Genomic DNA, 26,552 nt, shown 5'->3' with positions numbered 1-26,552 from the left:
ATTAGTGGAGCCTGGGTCAGTGCTCCAGGGATGCATCCCCCTGGGCTGAATGAGAATAGGATGAAGGGTGGTACTTTGTGACAGGATCTCAGAGGAGCATGTGCCTTGTCTCTTCCTCTTCAGGCGGGATTGCCAGCTTGTACCTGGCCCTTCTGTTTGGCCACACTACTGTTCCTCTTGCTGACCACGAAGAATGCCAACATGTACAGGATGCCCCTCGGTAAAGTCACTTATCCTGAAGAAAACCGCATCTTCTACATACAAGCCAAGAAAAAAAGGATGGTTGAAAGCCCTTTGTGAGAGCAACCGCACCCACAGCCATGGTCACAAGGGGTGGCTGACCGACTGCCCCAGGTGACCCCCAGGGTCTTGGCAAACTGCTGTTTTTTGCCCGTAACGACTTTCGTACTACTAACCCATTGGCAATCTGCTCTTAGGCTCATTTTGTAGCTTTCTCTTAGACTCCAGGAGCATCCCCAAACATGTGAGAGACCAGATGGTGTGCCCTGGTGGGGCGTTGGTGCTAAGACTAATATATTCATAAGGTCAAGTGCTCCAACAGAACGAAGACATGAGACCAGAGCTAATGATTGACATTTATTGATATTCTTGGTGTTTGGTTGGGCTACGTGATGTTAACAGTATTAAAAATTAAGCTCTCCAACTAAGCCTCAAATGAATGGAATTCATGGTCACAAAGTCAAAGTCAACCCTGAATTCTCAGATAAGCAGTGTGACTTGTTTGAAATCGATACAAGTTACACATGACAGTGGTAGTGCCCACAGCTCATGCCCCAGCCCCTCAGCAGAATGGCCTGGATCCTGCCTTGTGTGGGTGGGATTCTCTTACGGGAGATGGGCTGATTCTTTCCAGGCGGACACAGCTGTAGGAGAGAGAAAGGGATTTTATCAGTCAAAATTATTCTGGAATGTTATTTTTCTTAGACGTGGCAAAGGATTTTTTTAGATAAGGTTTATTATCTTTTTCTTATGAGAATGCATTTGTGTTTTCAATGAGGTAAAATAAGAGAAGTTCCTGGCTTAACCAGTTCCTAGATATTAAAGAAAAGTTACATTTTTATGAAATATTCGCCATAGCTGTTTTCACTTTAATCCACATGTTGATTTTGTAAATGCCAGGAACGTGTAGAACCAAGTTATCAGCATCCAAGGGTCCTTTAACGCCACAATTTGCAATCCATTTGGGATGTTTTACATGTTATAAAGCCTGAAAGTTAAGTTCAGATTGTTTCTGGATGCTTGGAAATTGTTGAATTTCTTTAAAAAAAAAAAATTCATGAAAAAAAAGTCATTATTATCTGCACACTCACAATATTCTCACTCAGAACCCAAAGGTAAAGGGTTCTCCTGTTTTTCTTTGTTTTAAATTTTTTTTTCAACATTTATTTATTTTTGGGACAGAGAGAGACAGAGCATGAACAGGGGAGGGGCAGAGAGAGGGAGACACAGAATCGGAAACAGGCTCCAGGCTCTGAGCCATCAGCCCAGAGCCTGACGCGGGGCTCGAACTCACGGACCGCGAGATCGTGACCTGGCTGAAGTCAGACGCTTAACCGACTGCACCACCCAGGCGCCCCTGTTTTTCTTTGTTTTAATTTTAAAGTCATCAGTCCTATAAACATCCTATAACCAAACACACTGAGGATGCCATAGAAAGTGCCACTCGCCACCTTCCGCTGAATCTGTATGGATTCAGTATTTTGGAGGATTCGGAAAGAGAAACCGTGGAATCCTAAAGGGTTTTTCCCCCCTTTGGGTTTGCAGTGCTCAGTGCAAAATATTTAGGTTGCTGCAGGAATAAACAGAAGAAGGGAAGCCAACCTAAAATATTTCAGGGAGAAGTCCACTTCTTCCTTTTCTCAGGAAAACAAACATTGTTCTGATTTAACAACCCTGTGACCAAAGCCTTTTGAAACCCTGAATTTGCAACCGTCATAGAGTCATGTGGAAAAACTAAATCTTCACCGTGCGAACGGAAATCTCCCTTGTTAGGGAATTTGTGAAATAAGACTTGGTGGGAGGGCAGGGGAGGAGGACTCAAAAACGAAAGCAGAACCAAAGATAAACCAGGAGAGAAGAGTCCAGGCTGTGGTTGAGTGAACCAGAGCCTCTGACATGCCTCCAGGCCCATCTTCACAGGAGCTGGAGTGTTCTCTGTATACCTTCTGCTGGTGGGCTCACACAGGCGTGTAAATAGGAACATTCTAAAGCCTTGTACATTGCCGAATTTAAATGGTATTAATTTTTTCAAGCTGTTTTTGTTACTAAGTGTTACCCTGAAATGAAGTATTTTGTTAGTTTCCTCAGGGATCACTTGGATTCTTTTCCTATTGTTTGTATAACAAATTTCTAGGTAAGAATATGAATAAAATTATACTCACAGCTCAGTTTTGTACAGATTTTGTTTAAAAGTCACCTATGCCTTTTATAGCTATCGTGTGTGTATATTAATCACATGTATAATTGTGTCTTGCTTATATCTGCTTATGTTTTGATGTGCTGGTATCCTGATTCCTTTCTTCTACTTGGTAACAGCACCAGACGTGTCGCTGAGCAAACCCTGTTCAAGTCAGATATATGGGCCCATCCCTGTGGGTCTCCTCTCAACTACACATCGTTCTCCCCACTCAGGGTTGAGACTGGATTACTGAGGATAGCCATGGATGTTCAGGACATGCTCCTAAGACTTTAAGATGAATATCCCGCCAGGCAGCTCCAGGCATCCCGTCCGGGCCCTTGGTGCCCCACCAGGACTGGGCCTCAGGGGGCAGCATTCTGGGAGGAACTACTTCTCAGAACGTTGCCCCTGAAGGTGAAGCAGTGCTTGTCTCTGAAACCTGCCTTCAGAGACTGCTCTCCCACCTCCCTTCATCCACGGTTAGCGTGTTTGAAAGAAAACATGGTAAGAATGGAAATTCACTCCAACCTTCAAAGGCAGTCCAAACAAGAAATAGAAGAAGGCCACGGTAGATTAGCCACATTGGAATGCCTTCTGTCAAAACAAAACCTCTTCTACCTATTGTTTCAAGATAATAAATATACAAGAGTGATCTGGTCATTAAATGCCCCCTTTGGTCTTCGGTAGAAAACAGAGAAAAGGTTTTAAGGCTCTTCAGCTAAAGACTCCAAATGCTAAATAGTTACCTATGACATCTGATTAGCATGAAATATGTTGAGATAGGAGGTTAAGTTCAAGATCAGGATTTTCCAAGGGGGGCCTCTTACAGACAATCTTGCAGAAATATCTTTGAGGTTAAGTATAGCAAAATGTTTTATGCATATGAATGTTTTCAGCCTTCCTTTTATCTAACAACCTCCTTCCAAAAGGCTTTCATCTTTAGAGTAAAATCTCCTTTTTTTTTTTTTAATTTATTTATTTTGAGAGACAGAGAATGCACACGGGGCAGAGAGGGAATCCCAAGTAGGCTCCATGCTGTAAGCACAGAGCCTTAGGCTGGGCTCGAACCCAGGAACTGTGAGATCATGACCTGAGCCAAAATCAAGAGTCAGATGCTTAACCAACTGAGCCACCCAGGTGCCCCTAAAATCTCCTTCTTGAACCTGCTTTGACAATCCCCCCAGAACATTAGAAGGCTTATAATTTCAAGGCTACAGAGTGCCATTTGCTAAAACAATTAGCAATATAGATCCTGAAGGAATTTAAACAAATATAGTAAATAACAGACTTTTAAAGAAGTGGATTTAAGTCCTCTATAGTCTGCTTTCACAGCTCTTAAAATCGAACTATAAAACACATGTAGTAGATCAAAGCTGACATGTGAAATCGTCTAAACGACTGCTCCAAGGTCTGACCTTAACCTTACTAAATATTAACCAGATAGGTGTTAACATAGCTAAAGCAACCTTACATCTGAGGGGGACCAGGTCAGCCACTGAAGCTTAGGAGTTGAAGGCAGACACAGTGGGGGTGGGGGGGTCTCCAGCACGGGGAGTAGTGGTCTAGGAACAGGTGTCTAGGGAGACCCTTGTGGTAGAAATGGGCATACTGGAGGAATCATGGCTTAGCAAATATAATCATTTAGATCAAGCAGCTAATGTTCCTTGTCTGAGCCCGTACTCACAAGCTATTTGGTTTCCTATGTAGATTTGCCTTCTAGGGGAAACAATGCACTTGTCCATACTCGTGAATTCCTGACCCCGGGTAGTTACAGTTCTCATTTTAATTAATAATTCAAGTTTGATAATAGGGGTTTTTTAAGTTATTTGTTTCTTTGTTTATTTGGTTGGTTGCTTGGTTGGCTTTTTTGCCCATACATGTCACCAAAAGCCAAATCACCTCATGGTGTTCCAACAAACTTAAATTTCTGAGGCTACAAAGGTGCATGGGGTCGGGGGTATGTGAGGTTGTGAGGTTTAGGCCAAGACCTAGAGTCAACCAGAGATGGGCAGGTGGAGGAAGTTGGAGGATGGAGAGAGCAGTGTTCTTGGCAGATGGAAGCTCATGCAGAAAGGCCTTGAGACAAGGATTGGTGCTTTCAAGGAGTGAGAGAAGGGGCACCTGGGGGGCTCAGTCGGTTTAGCGTCTGACTCGTGGTTTCAGCTCAGGTCACGATCTCACGGTTTCGTGAGTTCGATCCCCACATCTGGCTCTGCGTTGGCAGCATGGAGCCTGCTTGGGATTCTCTCCCTGTCTCTCTCTCTCTGCCTCTCCCTTGCTCATGCTGTCTCTGTCTCTCTCAAAAAAAAAAAGAAAAAGAAAAAGAAAAATAGGAGTGAGAGAAGACTGATGTGGCTGGACTACAGTGAGTGAGAGGGCTTGGAGTGGATTCAGGAAACCAAGCAGACAACTGCAGTAGTGCAGGGGAGATGTGGTTTGGCTTGAACTCTAGTGGTAGCAGGGGGATGGAGAGAAGTTTATGGGGGTGAGAGACAAGAAGTGGAATCATGGTAATGGATTCATGTGGGAAGGGAGGGAGAGGGAGGTGTCAAGGATGACTTCCCGAATTCTCACTTGGGTAACAAGGTAGATGGCAGTGCCACACAATGAGATGGCAACACCCAAGAATCACTTCTCTCATGCTATACATCTTCCCGTCCAATCCCATCTTTCCAGAGCTTCAATCCAGACCTGGTGTTCAACCGTCTATGGGGACTGTTCCAAAAGTATCCATCTCAACATATGCAGGGAAAAACTCATCTTCTTCAATGACTCTGCTCTCCACCCTGTGCTAACTTACAAGGTAGCACCCTCTCGCCAACCGTACAATCCAGAAACAGTTCATCATCCTTAGCTTCATTCCCTCACCTCTAGGCAGTAGCCAAATTCTAAGGATCTTACCTCCTTGATAGCCCCATTGGCTCACGAATTGGCAAATATTTGTTGAATGACTATCCCATGATGGAACTGGGCTTCCATAGTGAACCAGTCACGGCCTCTGCTCTCACAGAACTTTATGAGGTGAACTGACCAGTAAATGAGGAAAGGGAGTAGCATGATGATGAGGATGTAAGAGGTAGCTGGCCAACGAGGTTGAAGGAACAGTGTTTCAGTGACTTCCTCCTTCTAAGAAACAGAAGACAAGAATATATCACTAAATGCCAGGCATCCATACCAGTTAGCATGCTTTTGGCAGCAAGTAAGAGAATACCTGCCCAAAAGTACTTTAAACAACAGTAGTTTCATTCCTAAAAGTAGAACGTTCTGCTCCAAGTTTGGTGCAGCTGCTCAGTGATGTCATCAAGGATGCAGTCTCTTTCTATCCTCCTCCTCTTTCGCAGCATCCTCAGAAGACTTCATTTTCATCCCCGGGCTTGTTACTTCACGGTCCCAAAACAGCTGCCTTGTTACAAACCTCACAACCACATCAGGAAGAAGGAGGCAACCAGAGTTGCAAGACAGTCATTCTTTCATGTCTCTCTCTCTTTATCAGGGAGGAAAATCTTTCCCAAAATGCTTTCGCTTGTGTCTTTTTGGCATAAAAGGGTCATAAGGCCATTCCTGGCTGCAAAGGAGTCTGTAAAAGCATGCATGTGGCATTGTCAGCCCCTACTGTAGCAGGTGAGCTCTGCCATATTGCAGGGAACGCAGGAAGAATGGCTATTGGACAAGCAGACAAACATGTCTGCCACAGTGGTACAGAGTATACAATACCACACAGTATACAGTACCGTCGTGCCCAGACCACACTGAAGAGAGCTATGTGGTGACAGACAAGATTATCTATTGTGGGATTTACAAAGGGGTTTGGGACAGAGACCTAAACCAAGACCTTTTACGCAGAGATGCTTTGTGGAATAGTTGGTGGAATATTCCCAGAGTACTTTAGGATACCCCAGCTTCTGACTAACAAGAATCTTGTAGCCTCTGACTAACAAGATGCTAAGCAAAAGGTGAGGCAGCCAGTGATACTGACCAGAGCAAGGAAAGTTTAGGGTCAATTCATGTTTTAATTAGCCCTCTCGATCTAACAGTTGAAGCTTCTAAATCATTCCATGTCAGAAGGCCCCACTGGAAATAGTTTCAATTCAGTTCCAGCTCAATGAAGCATTGAAAACAAGTGTCTGACATTTTCTGCTTTATGGCTCCAAATAAACAATGAGAAAGCCAGTTTCCTGTTTGGGTTGGGTCCATTGGATCCTAGCCCTTAGAAGCTTTGAATTATATCACAGTGACATGCAAGGACTCGCAGGGGAAGAAATGAAGCAGAGAGGAAAGTTGGCACAGTATCAGGAAATCTAGCTAGGGTTAGGTCCCTTGGACCGCAGGAAACAAACGGCAGCTCGAGCATGAGTCAGTGACCCAAGAGCAAGCACATCTTGGGGGAACAAGAGCACATACGGGCAGGTCGTAGGAGCGGCAATTCCACACTCTGAGACCCCATGTTGGCCTCTCAGCCAGATTTGTGGGAGCGAGTAGCCACACGCAGCACCTGAAATAAAGCCAGCCCAAACTGAGGTGTGTTCAAAAGTACACATTGGATTTCAAACATACACGACCAAAAAAAAAAGCAAAATATCTCAATAATTTTGTATATTTATTAAATATCAAGATGACAATGCCTTGTATACATTGGGTTAAATAAAAGATATTATTAATTTCGCCTTTTAAAAAGTTTGTAATTTGGTCACGAGAAAATTTTAATCGCATATATGACTTGCATTTGCGGCTCATATCATATGTCTATTGGACGGGGCTTGGTTAGACGAGTCCCAACCCTGGGCTCTTAACGGGCTACAAGGTCTCCATGGCAACTCAGATGGCACCGAGCTATTGGAACTCAAACTTCTAGAGAATCATTATGTCCTGAATGAATGGATAAGAAGCCTTTCCTGTATCACATTGTGGAGACAGAGTTAGCTAACTCTGGAGTGTCAATTTCAGGTAAAATTTTACACCTTTCCAGGAAGACCTTCTCAGAGAGCAGGGGAGGGGCTAAGAGAAAGGGAGAGAGAATTCTAAGCAGGCTCTGTGCTGCCAGTGCAGAGCCCGACATGAGGCTCGAATTCATAAACCATGAGATCGTGACCTGAGCCGGAACCAAGAGCCAGATGCTCAACTTACTAAGCTACCAGGCACTCGGAGGATGTCATTTTTAAAGAATAATCATAACATGGCTACAGAGGGAGAAGACTGATTTTCTTGTGTGTGGAATAAAGTTATGGTGAAGGCAATACCTAAAAAGCAGCCTCAGAAACACTCGGAGCTGGGGCAACCCCACTAGGATAAGCAGGCTGCCGCCCAATGTGTCCATGTGAAGAACAGTGTCCCAGATGTACAAGTGCTCATGAGTCACAAGCGATGAAAAAAAGCGAAGCACCTGGTTATGAAGTAAAAGGGAACAGTGGGACTGTGGATAATTGAAAATTGCACACCCCACCCCAAGCCTACCAAAGCATTCACGTTTCAGATTTTTTTTTTTTTTTTAAGTAGGATTCACACCCAGGGCAGAGCCCAACCCGGGGCTTGAACTCAGGACCCTGAGATCAAGACCTGAGCTGAAATCAAGAGTCAGATGTTTGACTGAGCCACCCAGGAGCCCCTCAGATATTTTTAAACACTGTACTAGCCAAACGAAGCCAGTTTGAGAGTTAGATTTCTTGCAAGGGCTCCATATTGCAAGTTCAACTCCCAGGCACTCTTACAAGTGTTCCATAATGTTTGTCAACCAAGTGCATTTATCAGAATTATGCACAAGGATCTTTGAAAAAATACAATTGTCCTATCCCATCCTGAATCTTTAAAGGCTCTCCAGACGATTCTAATGTGCTCTCCTACATAAAAGCAACTGCAAGTTCAGAAATCCCAGAGACTAACAGAAGCTGGATGGCTTCCTGGAGGAGGTGAGACTCTGCCGTTGTTCTGGCACATTTTCTCCCTGGGTCATCGGGACTCGGCTTTGGAGGCTCATTTGGGTTCCTCCTGGGTCCCCTGACTACCACCCTTTCTAGAACCACTGCTAAGGTCCAAAGAAATGAGCCATGTCTTGGCGGGCCCTGAAATCCACAGTGATACCAGAGTACAAAGAAGGTGGTCAGGGGCAGAAGGAAGGGCCTGTGGCAGAGAATCTAGTCTTTAAATGCCTGAAGCTTTGCTATGTTGAGTCAGTCCTTCACAGCCACCATCTCCCACCTCACTCCCACCTGTCTCACTGCCGAGGCCATGGTACAGAGTTCACCTTAGCCATCCTCATGGGCTGCCATGTGATTATTTCTTTTCACCTGTAGGAAAGACTTAGAAATGTCTAATTAGATTTTTCATAGACACAAAAAACCCAAAAGAAGAAGGATAACATTGTTAGCCCCCAGGCCCTGCCCTGCACCCCTCCACTCACTGTGTGAGGACAGCTTTGCTTCTCTTTCTGTCTTCTGGGGGCCTCCTCCAATGTCCACATGTGCACCGCTTGTCCTGCCTCTGACCTTCACATTCCTCGTGGAAAGTATCCTGTCACCTGCAGCCCTGCCCCTCACAGCCTGTCACAGCCCCAGGCATGGGAAGCCCCCTTCCTCAGCATCCTGGATCTGATTGGTCAGTATCCTTGCCAGAGCAGTTAAAGTTTCTGAATGTCACCCCCGTGTATATTTGGCCAACTGATCCGTGCAGACAGACTTTGTATGCTTAATACCGCTTGTAATTTAACATAAAGCAGTATTTCTTTCCAGGCTGCAAGGTGGGATCTACGTCCCAGGACTCAGTGTCAGGTCCATGAAGGAAGTGCATGCCCTTGGTGTCAGAATCAGCACAGCCACACCTGGGCCAGATCAGGCCACCACCTGCATGATCTGAGAGGTACCAAGGCCCTATGATGGCTTCGCCAGCAGCCGCCCACGCAATCAAAAATTTCTCCCTCGAATTCTCAGTAAAAGAGCATTATGTTGTGACAGCTGCAACTCGTTAAGATCTCAGACAATAAAAACCTGGTGGAATTCGTTTATCTGGATTCTTCCCACCTAATAGTCAGCAAGAACAAATCGTATAGGAAAGGGGTTCTAGAAAGACCAGTTTTGGTGGAGAAATCCAAGAAAGGCGGTCATCCGGCACTAGGGAAGCTGTCACGCAAAGGAAAGGAAAGAGGAGGGGGCTGGAGGAGGAGGGATGTACAAGAGGAAGCCAAGGACGACGCATGATTAAAACACATTCCATGCTGAGCACATGGAAGTGAAGCGAGAAGCCAGCCAGCGAGGACCAAGGAGCCAAGTCAGGTGCGTGCCTGTGCCGCCGGGCAGGCTGTAGGCTTCCCTCCTCCATGCTATTTAGAATACGGTTACTTCCTCTTCCCAGAATCTTGAAATCCCAGCTTGCCTGCCCTAATGGCCATTTTTGTTTTTTATCTTCCCAACATACTTCCTACCTTCTTCTGGTAACAGCACCTCCCTTCCCTTAAGAGATCTGCTCCTTCCCATTCACTGGGTTCTCTTGGGGCCGCCAACCTCAATACCCTACACGCAGGCACCTGAGAGTCAAGGGGCTCCGACCTGGCCAATCATTGGACTCTAATCCCCTGGTCAGAGGGATTGGCCCAAAGGAGAGCCACCTGACCCAAACTGGGCCAATCAGATTCCACCCTGCAGGCATTTGAAATTTGAGCAGACATCCAGGGTAGAAGGGAGTTGGAGCTGGGTCTGACCACAGTGGTGTGGAGAAAGGCCATGCAACCTTCATGCGATCTTGGCTTCTTCCCGCAGGGCCTACCCCCCACCCCCTCCCAAGGCCAGATTACTATTAACTTTCATGCAGTGAACTAGCCCCATGACTTTCCAATAAACGGGTACTTAAATGAGTTAGAATCAGTTTCTGTTGTTGTGACCAACAACCAAAACTGATATAGAAGGGGCGCCTGGGTGGCTCAGTGGGTTGAGCCTCCAACTTCAGCTCAGGTCATGATCTCGTGGTTGGTGAGTTTGAGCCCTGCGTCGGGCTCTTGTGCTGACAGCCCAGAGCCTGGAGCCTGTTTCAGATTCTGTGTCTCCCTCTCTCTCTGCCCCTCCCCTGCTTGCACTCTGTCTCTTTCTCTCTCTCAAAAATAAAAACATTTAAAAAAAACTGATAATGGAATATTCAAGTGACACACTTAGCGGATGGAACAGGCTGAGTCTAGAGGGGGTGGGGAACCAAGGGAGGACACCCCTGCCCCCCCACTCCCACCCCATCCCAGGCTGGGAATCTGATATTACTTGCTACATGGGGTTAAACTACTAACTGATGTTATGACCCAAACTCTGCGTCCCCATGGCTAATGCTTTGGGACACACATGGCAGAAAATGCCAGGCTGTGGTAGGGCTCCAGCTGTGCTCCTGGCTCATGTTAACATGGGATGCATGGGCATGTTGAGAATCTCTTTCTGCCTTCAGCCTGTTAGCTTCTGCTAATAGGTTGGACCAGAGGGAGACTCAGAGGCAGGAGGCAGGATGCAGGGAGAGGGATTCTGCCAATTTCTTGTCACTGTCCCATGTGAGTCACTGACTTACCACACCCCCCTCAGAAGTCCCAGGTGTAGGACCAGCCCGGAGGTCCCTTTCTCAGCTGAGTTCTGTCCCTGCACTAAAATTAATGTCCTGACTAGGAAGCAACAACCTGGGAGGATGATGAGAAATGGGGGAAGTCTTATCCCCAGGCCCTTTCCAAACACATTCTAGTATAAATTCACTCCTTACCAAAAGAGACTGGCAATTCCTGGCCACGATCAAATGTCACTTTCTGGGGAGCAGCCTGGAGACACAAGAAGAACACGTTTTCGAGCTGGGCAGTGAGGGCCCTGTCCTGACCCTCTGTGCTTTAAAATGTCCTAATCTGACTTCCCTCTGGCCATGCCCTTCCCTACAGGATGAAAAGCCCAGGGGACCCAAGAGGATGTGTCCACCGGGAGCCTGGGACCCCCTTCTAGACCTTGCTTTGAACACCCACGATCACAGAATGTCCTGCCCAAATGGCCAGAGCCTGCTTCCTGGGCTCCCATAAGGACCCCTTCCCTGAGTCATTCTTCTGAGAGGACCCTGTGCTTGCAGGTCACAGACCTTCCGGCCCACGGTGCTACTAAGAGACAGCTGATAGAGGTGGGGGTGACCAGAGCTTGGATATGTCCCCTGAGTTGCCTGTGTACAAGCAGGAGGCCCTGTTGTGCAGGACAGAAATGAGATGGGGTCTACCAAAGCCCTCTTTTCGTGCTCTTGCCCCAGCCCCATAAATGTTGGGGGAGGGCCTGACAGGAAGCAAATCAATTCTGCTCCCTGGATCTCAGCCATTATGTGTGTCTGGGGGGGGGGGGGTGGCTAAGAGGCAAGACTGGGTCCAGATTCAAACCTCATGACTCAACAGTCAATAAATCTCCCCTACATGTAATCAGGGAGAGTTTCATTAAACTTTATTTGCAGAGATACTCTAGGCTGGACACTCAGGAGCTCACAACTATATCAACCCCAAGGCAAACCCAGGCCCCAAGCCCATTCCAGGAGGGAGCGGGCCTCAAGGCCCAGCCCCAGCAGCAAAATCTTGACCAGCACGCCTCAGGTGTGGCAAAGGCGAACCCCAGATGGAGGCTCCAGCAAGCAGAGCACAGGGAAGCCACAGCGGCCAACCGAGGACTCACCCGTTGGCTCACCTGGGGTAGCGAGTTGGCAAACATGTCTGCCTGCTTACTCACTGTTCCTGACCGGCAGGACATGCATCCTCTGGGCCAGTGGCTGTCATCTCCTGTTCCCTTTCCCCTTTTTTAAATGGAAGCTTCTATTGTTATTCTGTCCCTCCCCCAAAAAGATTATATATAGGGTGTGTTGAGGGGCACATTTCTCTTTTCACGAGGTCACACAGTGCACATCCAGCCCTGAGGGCGAAGGGTATTCAATAGACTTCTGGTTGTCTCCCAGGGGGAGGTGTGAGCAATGTGGTATTATCTTAAGTAGGAACATTTTTGAAGTTGTGTATATGGGGAGAAGAGGGTGTGTGCGCTGGGCAACAAAGTAACTGTTGTCTTTGTTCAGCCTGCACCCACCTCCCACCCCTGACACTTCCGGTCACAGACCTTGAACCTCTGACTGCCGAGGGAGGCCCATGAGCCAGGTTAGAACAATCACTGCACTTTACCGCAGTGATTGATTCAGGAAGGTCATATGACAATGACAATAGCTGCCAATTTCAATTCTTGTGGCTGGAGACTGTAGAAGTCCTTTCTTGGTGACACAAGAAAATGTGAGTCCCAGGGCTAGAATGTGAGTACAAGGCTGTCAGTGTCCATGTTCCCCTCTGTGTGGAGAAAGACCAGATGAAGTAGAGGAGAGAATGAGGCAAAGAGAAGAGAGAGAGTGTGTGTGTGTGTGTGTGTGTGTGTTCTGGAAGGCCCAAGTGTCCGGGTCTGGTCCCTGAGCTGCCATAAATTCCCTGATTCCTGTGTGTCTTCTTTATCTATTGATTCTCTGAACTTACCTTTTCTGGTTAAGCTAGTATAGAAAGTGTAGTTATCGGGGCACTTGGATGGCTCAGTTGGTTAAGCATCTGACTTCAGCTCGGGTCATGATCTCACAGTTGTTAAGCTCAAGCCCTGCATTGGGCTCTCTGCTGTCAGCGCGGAACCCGCTTCAGAGCCTCTGTCCCCCTCTCCCTCTGCCCCTCCCCTGCTCCAACGTGCTTTCTCTTGCTCTCCCTCAAAAATAAATAAGCATTTTTTTTAAAAAGGAAAGTGTAATTCATCTAAAAGTCCCAGCAAACCAACCATTTCTGAACATTTGAGTTGAACTCTCTCAAATCATGGCCTTTTACAATACTTTCTGGACGAATCCACATAAGACACGATGGACAGAATGGCATTGGATGGGAGAGAAGTAAGAGACTCTAAAGCACTTTGGGAGATGGAATTAGGACTTAGTGGTTTACTTCACGTGGGGAATAAGACCAAGTCAAGGACGACCGTCTTGGGCAGCCGAGTGGTAGTGACAGTCACTTCTGTGAAGTGAAACACAGAAGAGAAGCAAGTTGAAGAGTTTGGAGCAGGGGAATCCAAGTAGAGGCTCCAGAGAGGCAGGTGACCACAGTGGTCTCGGGCTTGGAAAGTGCCTCAGGCTGCAGATGATAATTCACCCCATGAGTTAATGAAATGACCCAGGAGAGCATAGGGAGTGAGAAGATGAACACAGGACCCAGAGAAAATCCACTGTCAAGCTGCAACAGAACAAGAAGGGCATGAGAAAGGCTGAGAAGGTGTAGCCAGAGGGGCAGGAAGAAAACCAGGAGGGTGGGGACCACAGAACCCAGAGGAAGGACAGATTTATTTATTTTTTCTTTTTTTTTTTTTTCTCCTTTAGAGAGAGCGAGGGTGGGGAAGCTGGGGTGTGGGTGAGGGGCAGAAGGAGAGAGAGAGAGAGAGAGAGAGAGAGAATTTCAAGCAGGTTCCACACTCAGCGTGGAGCCCAGTGCAGGGATTGATCCCATGACCCTGGGATCATGACCTGAGCCAAAATCAAGAGTCAGAAGCTCAACCAACTGAGCCACCCAGGTGCCCCATAAGGACAGATTTCAAAAAGAAGGGAGTGTTAGTGGTGGCTGCTCTCCCAAGAGACTGATGGTGAGATCCCACAGTCAGGAGGTCTCTGATGACCTTGGGAGGCAGACCTTGGGGTGGTGGGAGCAAAAGCTGGGGAGTCTTGCATTCGGGAGAGAATAGGAGGTAGAAGTGCAGACAGCGAGTTAGGAAAACTTTGCTAATCTTTAAAGAGTTAAGAAAAAAGAGAAGAGCTACCCGGAAGGGAGATGGGAGGGATATTATTTTAAATATGGGAGCCACTTGGGGTCGTTTAAGTGACTTCAATTTTGTTGCATACTCCTGTGTGATCTCATTTGCACCATATAATAACCCTGTGAGGAAGTTTTCCCGTTCTACAGACGTGGCAACTGGAACTTAGACCACATGAATGTCCCGGGGAATGGTGGGAAGTTTGGAAGAGAAGACACAGCCATTCCTTCCCTCCCTTCACACTCACTGTCACCCCATCATACTAAGGCCCCTGAGGCTGAGAAAGGTTACGCCTTGGCCAGGGCACACAGCCAATAAGTGACAAAGCCTGGATTTGAACTTGTGTCTGCTGAGGTGTCTGTGCTCACCACTTCCAGGGAGCCCTCATCACAGGTTCCCAGGGCCTCTCCTGTGCCCTCTCGAGCCCTGCGTGGCCCCGTCACACACCAGAGCCTGTAGTCCCACAGGAGTGCGAGGCGATGTGCCTGGGAGAAGGGAGCCTGGAGAAGAACATACCAGGTCCTTCCCTTTCACTCAGTGATAAGTAACTTAAAATACTTGTAATTATTTTATTATAAAAATAATAATATGAAGTAATATAGAAGTCATATAAAAATGCCTTTAATAATTTTAATAAAGAAGATGATTTTTATATTAAAAATAAACACAGAGACATTGTTAAGCAGGACACAAGAATCACATGAATTTCCAAGATGAAACATGAGACTTCTATGAAATGTCTTGCTGGCAGTTGCCAGTTTGGACTCCAACCAGCTCCTGTTTAGAATATTTCCAAAGAAAACTATGAAAAACAACTGGCAAACAGGATGAAGGGCTTAGTACGGAATGTCAGATTTCTGGTCTGTCCCACTCACCTTCCAGGCTCAGCTAACCCCACTGCCGCACAAGAGCCTCGCTAGATTCCCCCTCTATATCCCTTTGGCTTTCCCCCATCTGCTTGGTTTCCCCTGCGGTCTGGGATGGCTCACAAAGCCCTCCAGGACGGCGGTATCTCCCTCGGCTAAGCCCCTGGATTAAGCCAGTGGGTTCACAGCTACGTGCATGGTCGTATTATCCAGCTGTGGCGTATGGAGGGTTTGCCTCATTAAGCATCTTGAGAGTACGGACTGCAAGTTCCACACCTCTGTGGCCCACACACGGAGCAAGATATCGTTCCCAGAGAAAACAATAAGAGCCACACCAACGTAGATTTAATGAGGACTCGCATATGTGGTCCCATCTGAACCCCATAATAGCCCCACGAGGAAGTTTTCCCATTTGACAGATGTGAAGACTGACACTGACAGGCTAATTGTAAGGTCATGTAAGGAGGAAGTGATGGCACCATTGTCAGGCCAGAGTCTGGGCTCTCAACCACCATGAGACCTAGGTGCACAAAAATATTTATTGGTGTTTTCTTTTTCCTCTTCTTCCTCTTAAAATGTTAGCAGAGGACCATGGAGTGATCTTCATAGACTCTATCCAGAACAAAAGAATCACCTGGCAAAGCCCTTCTCTCATTTCTGATCCACAAAATCATTTGATGAAATAAAATGGATGTTGACTTAAGCCACCAAGTTTTGGAGAAGTTTGCTAGGCCTCAACGGGAAGCTGGGACACCCTCACGGGTCTCCAACGGCCTCCTGCTCAGAGATGGCATTTCACCCTTATTATCGAGGCACATTGGGCAAGTTTGTATTGAATGCCCTCCCAGCTACCCGCAGTGTCCTGTCCTAACATCCAGGGCTCTTTAAGGTCCTCTGCCACACCCAGGCATTCCTGAAGATCCCCCCAAAGTCCTCCCGCCCCCAAGATGCCCCAAACCTGCTCCCAATCCTTCACTCCCTTCCCAGCCCTCCCTCCATCCTTCCCTCTAACGTGTTCAGACGTGTTAGTGTTTTAAAGGAAGCATCTGGAAACCCCAAAGAAACTCCAAGGTGACGACTAGAAAGAGATCAACTAAAACAATATCTCTGGAGGAGGCTTGGGAGGAGAGAGCCTGAGGGTTTAGCCACCCTCCTGATATTTTTCTCCGTCTTACACCCAGAGCCTCCTACATGAACCAGATGAAGACCACCCACTTTACAGCAGGTGTGGGAAGATGCCCACCCCCCCTCCACCAGCTTCTCATGAATAGTCGCTACCTTTTAAATCTAAAAATGACTTGACATTTCATTTCCTTTGGAGCTATGGCATTACAGACCTCATTATCTTTTCAGGGAGAAAACTTCTGTCAGTGATGTAATTTGAAGGTTGGGTTTGAGAGTGAACGGCTAAAAAAGAATTCTTGAGACACTTTTGATGCAAAAAGGTGATTTTATTATAGCACAAGGACAGGACCCATAGACAGAGAGAGCTGCACTGGGGTTGTGAGGACTGATGGATTATATACTTTTATGTTGGTGGAGGCAGTGGAGATAAAGGAAGTTTCTAAGGAATTTTGAAGTAATCCTTTCAGGACCTTGAGGGGCTAGCTGCTGCTAAGGTAAGGTCACTTTCAGTCTCTAGCAAAAAACACATCAACATTAAGGCAGCTATGAATTCTCTGAGGAAAGTCACACTCTGCATGTCTCAGGTCATATCAGCAGAGATTTAATTTAAGCCATATTTGTCTTGTCTTTGTTTTCTTCATCGTTTTCTTCATCATTAGGATCAATAAAACATTAAGGGCACCTGGGTGGCTCAGTCGGTTAAGCATCCGACCTCGGCTCAGGTCATGATCTCACAGCTCATGAGTTCGAGCCCCGCGTCAGGTTCTGTGCTGACAGCTCAGAGCCTGGAGCCTGCTTCAGATTTTGTGTCTCCCTCCCTCTCTACGCCTCCCCCGCTCACACTCTGTCTCTCTCAAAAATAAACATTAAAAAATTTTTAAGAAAAAATATTAGCATAGGTACGTTTCTTTCAGAGCCTGTCATAAACATCAGACCTCTACCGTGAATCCTTTCTTCCCTTCTGCTCACCACAACCCATCCTTCCCTTCCAGCGCTGTTCTGATTATTAACCAAGAACCCATTGAAACTGGGATTTCCCTCAGCCCTGCCCAACTGGGTTTTTTTTTTAATCGTTTTAATGTTTTTATTTATTTTTGAGACAGAGAGAGACACAGCATGAGCAGGGGAGGGGCAGAGAGAGAGGGAGACACAGAATCCAAAACAGGCTCCAGGCTCTGAGCTGTCAGCAGAGAGCCCGACGCAGGGCTCGAACTCACGAGCTATGAGATCATGACCTGAGCTGAAGTCGGATGCTTTACCGACTGAGCCACCCAGGCACCCCCAGCTGGGGTTTAAATAAGCCATTAACCACATCTAACCAGGCCTTCTTTTTTTTTTTTCAACGTTTTTTTTTTTTTTATTTATTTTTGGGACAGAGAGAGACAGAGTATGAACGGGGGAGGGGCAGAGAGAGAGGGAGACACAGAATCGGAAACAGGCTCCAGGCTCCGAGCCATCAGCCCAGAGCCTGACGCGGGGCTCGAACTCACGGACCGCGAGATCGTGACCTGGCTGAAGTCGGACGCTTAACCGACTGCGCCACCCAGGCGCCCCTAACCAGGCCTTCTTAATGAAAAAAAAAAAAAAAAAAAAAGATCACCCTGGAAGATCAATGTCACTGTCCTATTATGAGGCTGCCCATAAAACTCCAGATAGCTTTGTTTCCACCTTTGGATCTCCTGTACCTGCCCAAGGCTTTGCGCCATTTTCCCAAAGCCTCTGAGGAAAGCCGAAAAGCCAGAGTTCACAGAATTGCATGACTCAGTCTTTGTCCAAGTGTGAGGCAGCACATCCTGTGTCCTTACGAAGGCGGCTGGTCACCGAATTATAAAGGTCTTTGTAAAGACCGTATCTACTGGAGGAGAGGAAGTTTCACATGCCAACATGCTCCACCTATGGGAGCCCTCCCTCCGCCCCCTCCACCATGCCATTCCTCAGGTCACTCCCTTCCCCCAACCGAGAAAGGCCTCTCTCCTTCTGTCCAACCCTCCCAAGTCCACTTCAAGCCCACCTCCTCTCTGAAGCCTCTTCTGACCACATAAGTGACTTTTTTTTAAGTGTATTTATTTATTTTGAGAGAGAGCACAAGGAGGGGCAGAGAGAGAGAAGGAGAGAGAGAGAATTCCAAGCAGGCTCCACGTTCTGCCCTGAGGCTCAATCTCACTGACCAGGGGATCGTGACCAGAGCCAAAATCAAGAATCCAACGCTTAACTGACCTAGCCACCCAGTGACCTTTCTCCATACTCACACTGCAGATGGCAACATGTGTTCAACTGGTATCAGTCCTGGAGGCGCCTCCACCCTGGGGGAGTGAAATCCTTTGTGGACCCTGCCTGTCGTCCTTGTGTCCCCAGCATTACCTTTAAGTTCTGGAGGGCAGAAGGTGTGTGCGTGCCACGTTTGAATGCCCCACAATGTCTAGCAAAGGGCAATGGGAATGGCAGACCACGATAAATACCTTCTAAATACATGGAAGGGAAGGGGCCCCAATGGCTCTGTCACTAGTTAATGATGTAACGGACACTAATAGTTGCCTTTAGTAAGCCTGTGGGGCCCTGCAGACAGACACGGAGACACGTGCCAGGCTCCAGGACTCCCAAGAACTCAACAAGCCGGAGCGACCCCTGTTGGGAAGGAGACTGTACTGGGGGGGGGGGGAGGAAGACCCCCCCCCCCCAGCTTGAGAACCCTCGAGGGGGAGGGGCTGCCGGCAAAGGCTGCCCCCATCTCCACCCCAGGCCCCTCGGGGAGAGTCGTTTCCGCGGCGGGACCGGAGGACACAGTGCTCCGACGGCACCTCGCTGCGCGCACCGGCGGCCTGGGGGACACGACTGTCGGCGGCGCGGCCGGGCTTCTCCCCCGCGCCCCGGGCCACCGTGCGCAGAGCGAGGCTCCCTGGACAGAGATGCGCCGCTCCCGCGGCGGTGTCGGGAGGCGCTGCGGAACCCGCCTGAAAATCCTCGATTAAACTCGCCCTCCGTTAGGTTAAAACGGTGCCTTCCTGAAAAGTGGGTCGCGGTGTATATTGGAACATGCAAATTTCTCTGCCTCACAGGTGGCTGAAAGGGGGGCGCTGCGAGCGGAGGTTCCTGCGGGGAAGGAGGGAGGAAGGGAGGAAAGGCTGTGGAAGATCCTAGAAGGGAGGGGCTCCGCTGGGAGGGGAAACAGCTCCAGTTGTTACTCTAGTTGGCCCGACCTAGCTGTGTGACCTCGGCTAACAGACTAACGCACTTCCTTCCCCTCCAGGTCTCAGCTTGTTGGTCTGCAAGAAAAAAAAGTTAGGGCCAGAGTAGTGGTTCTCAAAGTGGTCCTCAGACCAGCAATAACAGCACGTTCCCCTGGGAACTTGCATTTCTGCCCCCTCCCCTGACTTACCAAAGAGGAAGCTCAGGGCAGAGCCCAGCTGTAGGTCTTTGAATAAGATCTCCCAGAGATTCTGATTCATGCTGGAGTTTGAGGGCTGCTGGACGACATGATCTAGAAAGTATCCTGGAGAGAAGAGAGCGCGTACTTAGAGCGGTGCATGAGGCCGCCCCAGGGCCTCACTAAGTGAGGTCCTCAAGAGGTCCAGGTTCCTAAGGCAACAGGCCTCCTCATCTGCATAAAACTGCTAAAACTTTCTTTAAGGACTCTGTGCCTTTACACCTGCTATTCCTTCCTCTTGAAATAGCTTTTTTCTTCCACTACCTGTCTCCTATTTGTCCTTCAGAACTGGTTTTAGTGGTCACCTCTTCCAGGAAGGCCTCCTAATTAATACCTCTCTTCTCAAGTCAGGTGACTCCACTCCACACTGTTTTAGCATTTTATAAATATCTCTATTATATCATGGGCCACCTTTATCTGGTCTCCCATCAGACTGAGCTAGATGTGGGCAGAAACTTTTATTTTTGTACATTCAGTGCCTGACACAGCACCAGTCATAAAACATGTCCTCAGTAAACATCGCTGCTGAAGTGAGAGAATGGATGATTTGAATCCTGGTGTCAACCACCTGAGGGCTCAGATAAGGACTTTGGATTCTTCTTAACCCCTCATCAGTGATAGCTGAGTCCTCGTGTCATAAATACCCAGCGATTGCTTGGCCATCAATGCTTCTTACTATTAACAATTCTCTATAGCATATTGCGTAATCCAGGTTTTTCCATGTCTGTTAGCCCATTTGAGTCTCTCAGCAATCTTGTAAATTAGGTTAGATGAGATATTGTTTTCATCCTTTTAACAGCTGAGATCATGAGTCATAGATATTAAATGGCTTTCGTGGTTACCTTGAGTTACTGTCTCTCTCCCTCTCTCTCTGTCCCTTCCCCACTCATGAGAGCGTGAGCACACTTGCGTGCCCTCTCTCTCAAAATAATTCTTAGAAAAAAATTTTTAAAAAAGAGTGTATAATAAATCCAATCTGGAGTGTGTCAGTCTATTAAGGCAGTAGGAGACGGGAGACAAAGGAGTCATGGGTGACAGAGTCACTAGGGGTGACATCACTGTGGCAGATGCAGAAATTGCACAAAGACTGGTTAGCAGAGGCCCCCTGGGCAGACCTAGCTCTGAGTGCCAAGCTCACCTCTTTGGATTTCTGTCTTCTAGATTTTGGCTTGCTAATCACTCACTATCTTATTTTGATGTTTTAGGGAACATTTTTTAAAATATTTTCTTCAGATCGTTTTAATTATTTTCTGAGGGAGGGTTGGTCCAGATTAGCTGGTCTGCCTCTACTAGGAGCAGAAGTCTGATATGAGGTGTGGATAGAGATGAAGATTGGAAGTCTCCAGCAAAAGAGGGACATGAGTAGAGATATTAATCAAGTATGGGGTTGTTTGAGGGAGTAGCTGCAGGGGTCACTAGAGGGGTGGGAACAGAAGAAAAAGAATTCTTTTTCTTGATTTCCTTCCCTTGCTCCAACCAACTTAAAGAATGAAAGAATTTATTGGGTTAATTCTCATATTGGTACTTCTAATCCTACTTAAACCCGTGGGATTTCAAAAACAGGCAGCATTGTCCGACTTACTTAATTACTTCCTTATTGGGGAGCCTTCGATTCCAACTGCCAACTGTCCCGAGAGGAAAGGGAGACCTAAGCCACAGAGATTAATCCTCCCCCCTGCCTGGGAGCACTGAACCATTGTCCCTGCTCCAACTCGAGTGCCCGTGCCCCCCCGCCACCCAGGTGCGTGAGCTGGGCTGCTAGCCGTCCATAGCGGGAAGTGCTGGAGACCTCGCGGACGGAGAGGCCCCGAAATCCTCCGAGATGCCGGCCCTGATGCTGTTTTCTTATATGAGAAAGAGAAACCACTGTTTGTCCAAGCTGGTGCAGTTGGGTGTTCTATGGTTTGCAAATGAAACACTCTTCACTGAGACAGGGAGATTGAGAGAGAGAGAGAGAGAGAGACAGAGACAGAGAATCCCAAGCAGGCTCCACACTGTCATCACAGAGCTCGATGCAGGGCTCGATCCCACAACTGTGAGATCATGACTTGAACTGAAATCAAGAGTCAGATGCTTACCTGACTGAACTGCCCAGGAGCCCCCAAATCTGTTTCTTTTCAGGAGAATTGGTACCAGGGTGCCTGGGTGGCTCAGTTGGTTGAGCATCTGACTCTTGATTTCAGCTCAGGTTGTGATACCGCAGTTTGTGAGTTTGAGCCCCATATCAGGCTCTGCATTGACAGTGCAGATTATGATTCTCTCTCTCTCCCTCCCTCTCTGCCCTTTCCCTGCTCAGGCTCACACTCTCTCTCTCGAAATCAATTAATAAACTTAAAAAAAAAAAAAGGAGAATTGGTACCTAGAAACCTAACCAATTGGCCCCTCCATGTCTTTTATGATGGATGGTTGAAAATTTCTGACCTAGCATTGCATTTGATTTGACAGTTGAGGAGACTGGGGTCTCCCTGGCCGAGTGGAAGCAGCTCATTCTCGGAGAGGCAACAGGCTTGCTGGGTGCTTGAGTGAAATCTACAACTTCAGGAGCATTTGGAGGCCTGTCTTCTCACAGAGATCAAAAGAGGAGAGGAGAAGGTTACCCGCTAACTGGCTTTGCAGCAGCAATACATGGTCTGCGAGACCCAAGAAAGGGGGAACCCAAGTGAGCAGAAGTAGCTCAAGCAGGCTTCATGGAGGAGGTGACACTTGAATAAGGTTGTGAAATATGGATAAAGACAAAACAGATCAGTGGTTCCATTGCCCCCCCCCCCCAGTGGGCATTTGGCAGGGTCTAGAGACATTGTGGATGTCACAGCTCAGGAGGGGCAGTGGCATCTAGTGGGTATAGGCCAGGGATTCTGCCAAATGTTCTATGATGCACAGGACAGTTGCCACAACAAAGAAATATCCGTCCCCAAATATCAACAGTGCTGAGGATGAGAAACCTGGCCTAAATGGAGAGAAGGGGAGAGGAGGGCAGGCAGGGGGTAGTGTGAGCTGATACACAGAGGCAGAATGATCAATAAATTGCTTGAAAGCAGAGACTGCCCTCTTTTCTGTATCCCCAGCACACATCAGTAGCTGCCCCGTGAGTAATTAGTTGTTGGATAAATGAATGAACACTGGCCACCCTTGAATTCTACCCTGGATCTTTGGCAGGCAAGTGCTCTGCTCAGGGTAAAGAAAGAAGTCAGCTTGGTTGATCCTTTTTCTCCTCCTGCCCCACCTTTTCCCTCATCCTACATGTTCGGAATCGGTTGCCTCTCTTACTTGCTTATTCATCCTGCTCAACTTTCTAACATTCTTACACCAAGCCTGCTCTCAGCACTCACCAAACCAGCAGCCTGGTGTCATCCTGCAGGCTCTCGGGAGCTGGAGAAGGTGCCAGTCCTCACCCTCACCGAGCAGGCAGCTGCAGGAGCTGGGAAACGGTGTGTCCGATGTGTTCGTTTGTATTCAACAACCATCAGTCCTTTGTGACTCCCCGCAGCCCAGCCCGACCTCCCAACTGTCCCACCTGTAAGTTCTCCGGGGACCAGCATGTCCCCAGGATGGAACCCCTGGCCCTGGAGAGTCCCACCCTCTTCTGGAAGACTCTCTCAAGTAACTGATAGGCGCCTGTGAGCCCAGGTCCATTACACATCTTTTTATGCATATCCTAATGGGAGACATCTCGTTGAAATTTAATTGCTTCCCAGACCTCAATACCATCCATTTGATTTATGCAAAGAGCAGCTGGTGAGACTGCTCAGGACAACAAATGTAGGCAAGGGCGAGCCCATGCCGCAAGGCATCTGGCTCGACAAACAATGTGTCTAAGAGACAGCAAAGGATTGAACAACCGTCAGAACATCCGAAGCCAGGACACTGTCTGTGGCCTGCCTCCACCCTGCAGCCCTCTTTCCTGCCCCCACCCCAGCCTCAGTCTCCTCCTTTCTTCAGTCCCCACTGGCCTCAAGATCTCTCTCTCCCTTTCAGTCTGTATCAAAACACTTTCAGCATATTTGCTATCAGTCACTGACCCTTCCATCTACTACAGCTCCAAGGGGCTATATATAGTCTCTTCTTATCTCTGGTTCTAGAAGAAAAAGAGAAAAGGCTTAACCTCTATAAAATTCATTTCAGGCTCTGGGGCACAGGGGAGGGCGGACTCTTGCACGGTGTTTATGCTGGGGTGTGGGGGGCTCCTCCCTGGGATTCCTGAGATAACTGAGCACTATCACCTCCTTCTGAGAAGACCAGCTCTGCCCCTTTCAGATCAGCTTATCCCCGTTCCTCAGATGAGCTATAGCAGAGCCAAAAGGCTAAGTAGCTTGTCTGGGGTCACATAACTGAGTCAGTGCCAAGGCAGTATTTAAATCCAGATGTGTTCCACCCCAAAGGCAGTGGCCATAACACCCCTAAGCAGGAGGGATGGGAAGTGGCATCAACGCGTGGAGAAGTGTGCACGCAAGTGGAGATCTGCGCCCCGGCAGAAGCCGGGCTTCTCAGCGAAGGGAAGTGGACAGAAACACACTCGCGCTAGAAACACACACAGCCAGCTGGAGGCCTGGAATGTTCTCCCCAACAGGTATCATAAACCCCGGTGCAAGCACCCTGAGCGATGGGGCGGAGGCCCGGGCCTGCGCAAGAAACCACGTTCTGCCGAAGTCAGAATAGCTGATAAGACGTTGCCTTGCCTCTCTGGCGGTTTTAAGCTAGAAAAGAAAAGCAGTAACACGAGGAAGTGGGCCAGCTTCTCAGGACTTACATCTGAGCAAAAAGAGAGAACTGGTCTGAGCCATGCAAATAACAAAAACCTTGGGAGACAGTGATTCCTCTCCTCCTGTTGAAGCTGGATTTTAAAATGGCATGGATGGGGCACCTGGGTGGCTCAGTCGGATAAGCGTCTGACTCTTGATTTCGGCTCAGGTCATGATCTCATGGCTCATGGGATAGGGCTGTGCACTGACAGTGCGGGGCCTGCTTGGGATTCTCTCTCTGCCCCTCCCCTGCTCGCACATGCTCTTTCTCTCTCAAAATAAATAAATAAACATTAAAAAAATTTTTTTTGTAAAGTAAAACGAATATAATAGCATGGATCCATAGCTATGCATAGAAAAAACAAGACCACATACAAAAAATATTAACAACATTTTTCTTTGGATGCAGGGATTATATCATTTTATCTTTTTATATTATTATTATTATTATTTAATCTTTATTTATTTTTGAGAGAGAGACAGAGTGCAAGCAGGGGAGGTACAGAGACAGAGAGGGAGACACGGAATCTGAAACAGGCCCCCAGGCTCTGAGCTGTCAGCAGAGAGCCTGACACAGGTCCTGAGCTCGTGAACTGTGAGATGATGACTTGAACCAAAGTCGGGCACTTAACCAACTGAGCCACCCAGGTTCCCCATCGTTTTATTATTTTAAAACTATTTTATCATTTTTCTCTTTTGGGCCACTTCTGGATTTTCATGTTCTCTGTAATAAACATATATTACTTTTATAATTCCACATATGAAAATATATAAGACATGCACATATGTATGTTTCGAAGTTAATGATAATATCCAAAAATGGAAGGAGGAGCTTTAAGAGTTTAGACTGAAATTCTATGAGTAGCATAAACATATCCAAAGTCCAGAATGAACAGGATTTAGGAAAACATCTAAGGATTCCAAACGGTTGAGTAAAGTTATGCTCAGAGAAGGCAGAAAGCCTGTGCCCAGAGAGGGGGCTGTAATGTTAAGGACTAACAGAAAGAAAGCAGAACTCATCAACGCCCCTTCCTGCAACACCTCTTCTCCACCAGAGAAGATTCTCCTCAAGTTGGAAAGGACATATAAAAACTATTCAAGACCTAACATCGTCTGTTAATGAGGGTTCGAGAAGGCAAGTGACCTAAACCGAATTCGTATCAGCTGATGAAAGAGGGAGGGGATTTCGGAGAGAAGGGCGGCTGGTGCCACTCCCAGAGCCCAAAGGAGGCCTTGGTGCAGCCAGGATTTGCCAGTCTTACTACCTCAACTCTCACCACTCCGTCCTTTCCCTCACTTTTTCCTGTCTTCATCTTTTTGATCTCTTTTTGTCTCTTTAGCTTCCCTCTGCAGAGACTGTCTGCACCACGCCTGTGGCCAGGTATGGGGACTGCCAGCCCCAGGGCACACGCAGCCTACATCCATGCTCCTAGGAGAAGAGAACCAGAAAGGTCAGACCTACCCTACCTGAGTTTCTTTCTTGGCTCACATGTGTTGCACTCTATTATTTTAAAATAAATGTCCAAGGTATCATTAGATTCACCAACAATCATAGTGATAAATTATAGAAAATAGAACACATCTCAAAAGGGGCTATATGTTTTCTTAAAGGGAACAAGTAGTATTTTGAAAGACCCACTGGAAAATTCCCAACAAAGAGCCTGAGTCCCCATGACACTTCCATGCAAAGCTCTTCTCCTTCTCCAGAGAAGCAAATTTGGATTAATGGTTGCCATTGTCTATTGTTCTCAAGTGAAGTCCACCAAGGCCATGGTGCCCCTTCCAAGAAATTGGCTGCACATGCGCAGTGAAGGAGGAGAGCACGAAGCACCTGCAGATCCACACTCAATGTCCCTTTTGTTTAGAAGTCCTGCTGGCTTTATATCTGCAAGTAAGTTGATGGAAAACTTGTCTATCAGTGTTCCAAATAAAAGTAAAAGAAGGTTGTGTTTGGATGTCATCTTGGGCCCTTAATTTCTGCCCTGAGGGACATAATAAAAGAATCCAAAACATTCTCAGTTATGGTTAGTCAAGGGACAATGCTGGCCTCAGGTCAGACCCTGGACAAGCCACTGCCCACCACCTCACTGTGGAGCGTAAGCTTTTTTTATACCTGAGAACGTTCCGATTGCTGGCAACCTCCCCAGAGGTGAGAAGGGACAGGGAGGCAATATGAGGCATTATAACTTACAGGGA

The 26,552-nt window shown here is 47.5% G+C and overlaps 1 protein-coding gene and 1 long non-coding RNA gene across 4 annotated transcripts in view; both read left to right on the top strand.

The window, feature by feature from the left end:
• Nucleotides 1-664, top strand: part of SLC14A1 (solute carrier family 14 member 1 (Kidd blood group)) — a 51,729-nt gene extending 51,065 nt beyond the window's left edge. For all 3 annotated transcript variants that reach the window (XM_030336494.1, XM_030336495.1, XM_030336493.1), the window contains one exon: nucleotides 124-664. In XM_030336494.1, the coding sequence (XP_030192354.1) occupies nucleotides 124-300 (177 nt within the window). In that variant the 3' untranslated portion in view covers nucleotides 301-664. The remainder of the gene's footprint in view (nucleotides 1-123) is intronic.
• Nucleotides 665-24,051: 23,387 nt separating this feature from the next.
• Nucleotides 24,052-26,242, top strand: LOC116738410. Its single transcript, XR_004344318.1, has 3 exons — nucleotides 24,052-24,184; nucleotides 25,697-25,807; nucleotides 26,110-26,242. It is a non-coding gene; the product is annotated as an uncharacterized LOC116738410 (long non-coding RNA).
• The last annotated feature ends 310 nt before the right edge of the window (nucleotides 26,243-26,552 follow it).

The sequence above is a fragment of the Lynx canadensis genome, chromosome D3 (genome assembly GCF_007474595.2).
Source record: "Lynx canadensis isolate LIC74 chromosome D3, mLynCan4.pri.v2, whole genome shotgun sequence".
Taxonomy (NCBI): Eukaryota; Metazoa; Chordata; class Mammalia; order Carnivora; family Felidae; genus Lynx; species Lynx canadensis.
The sequence above is the reverse complement of the archived record's forward strand: the minus strand, read 5'-3'. Positions and strand labels throughout refer to the sequence as shown.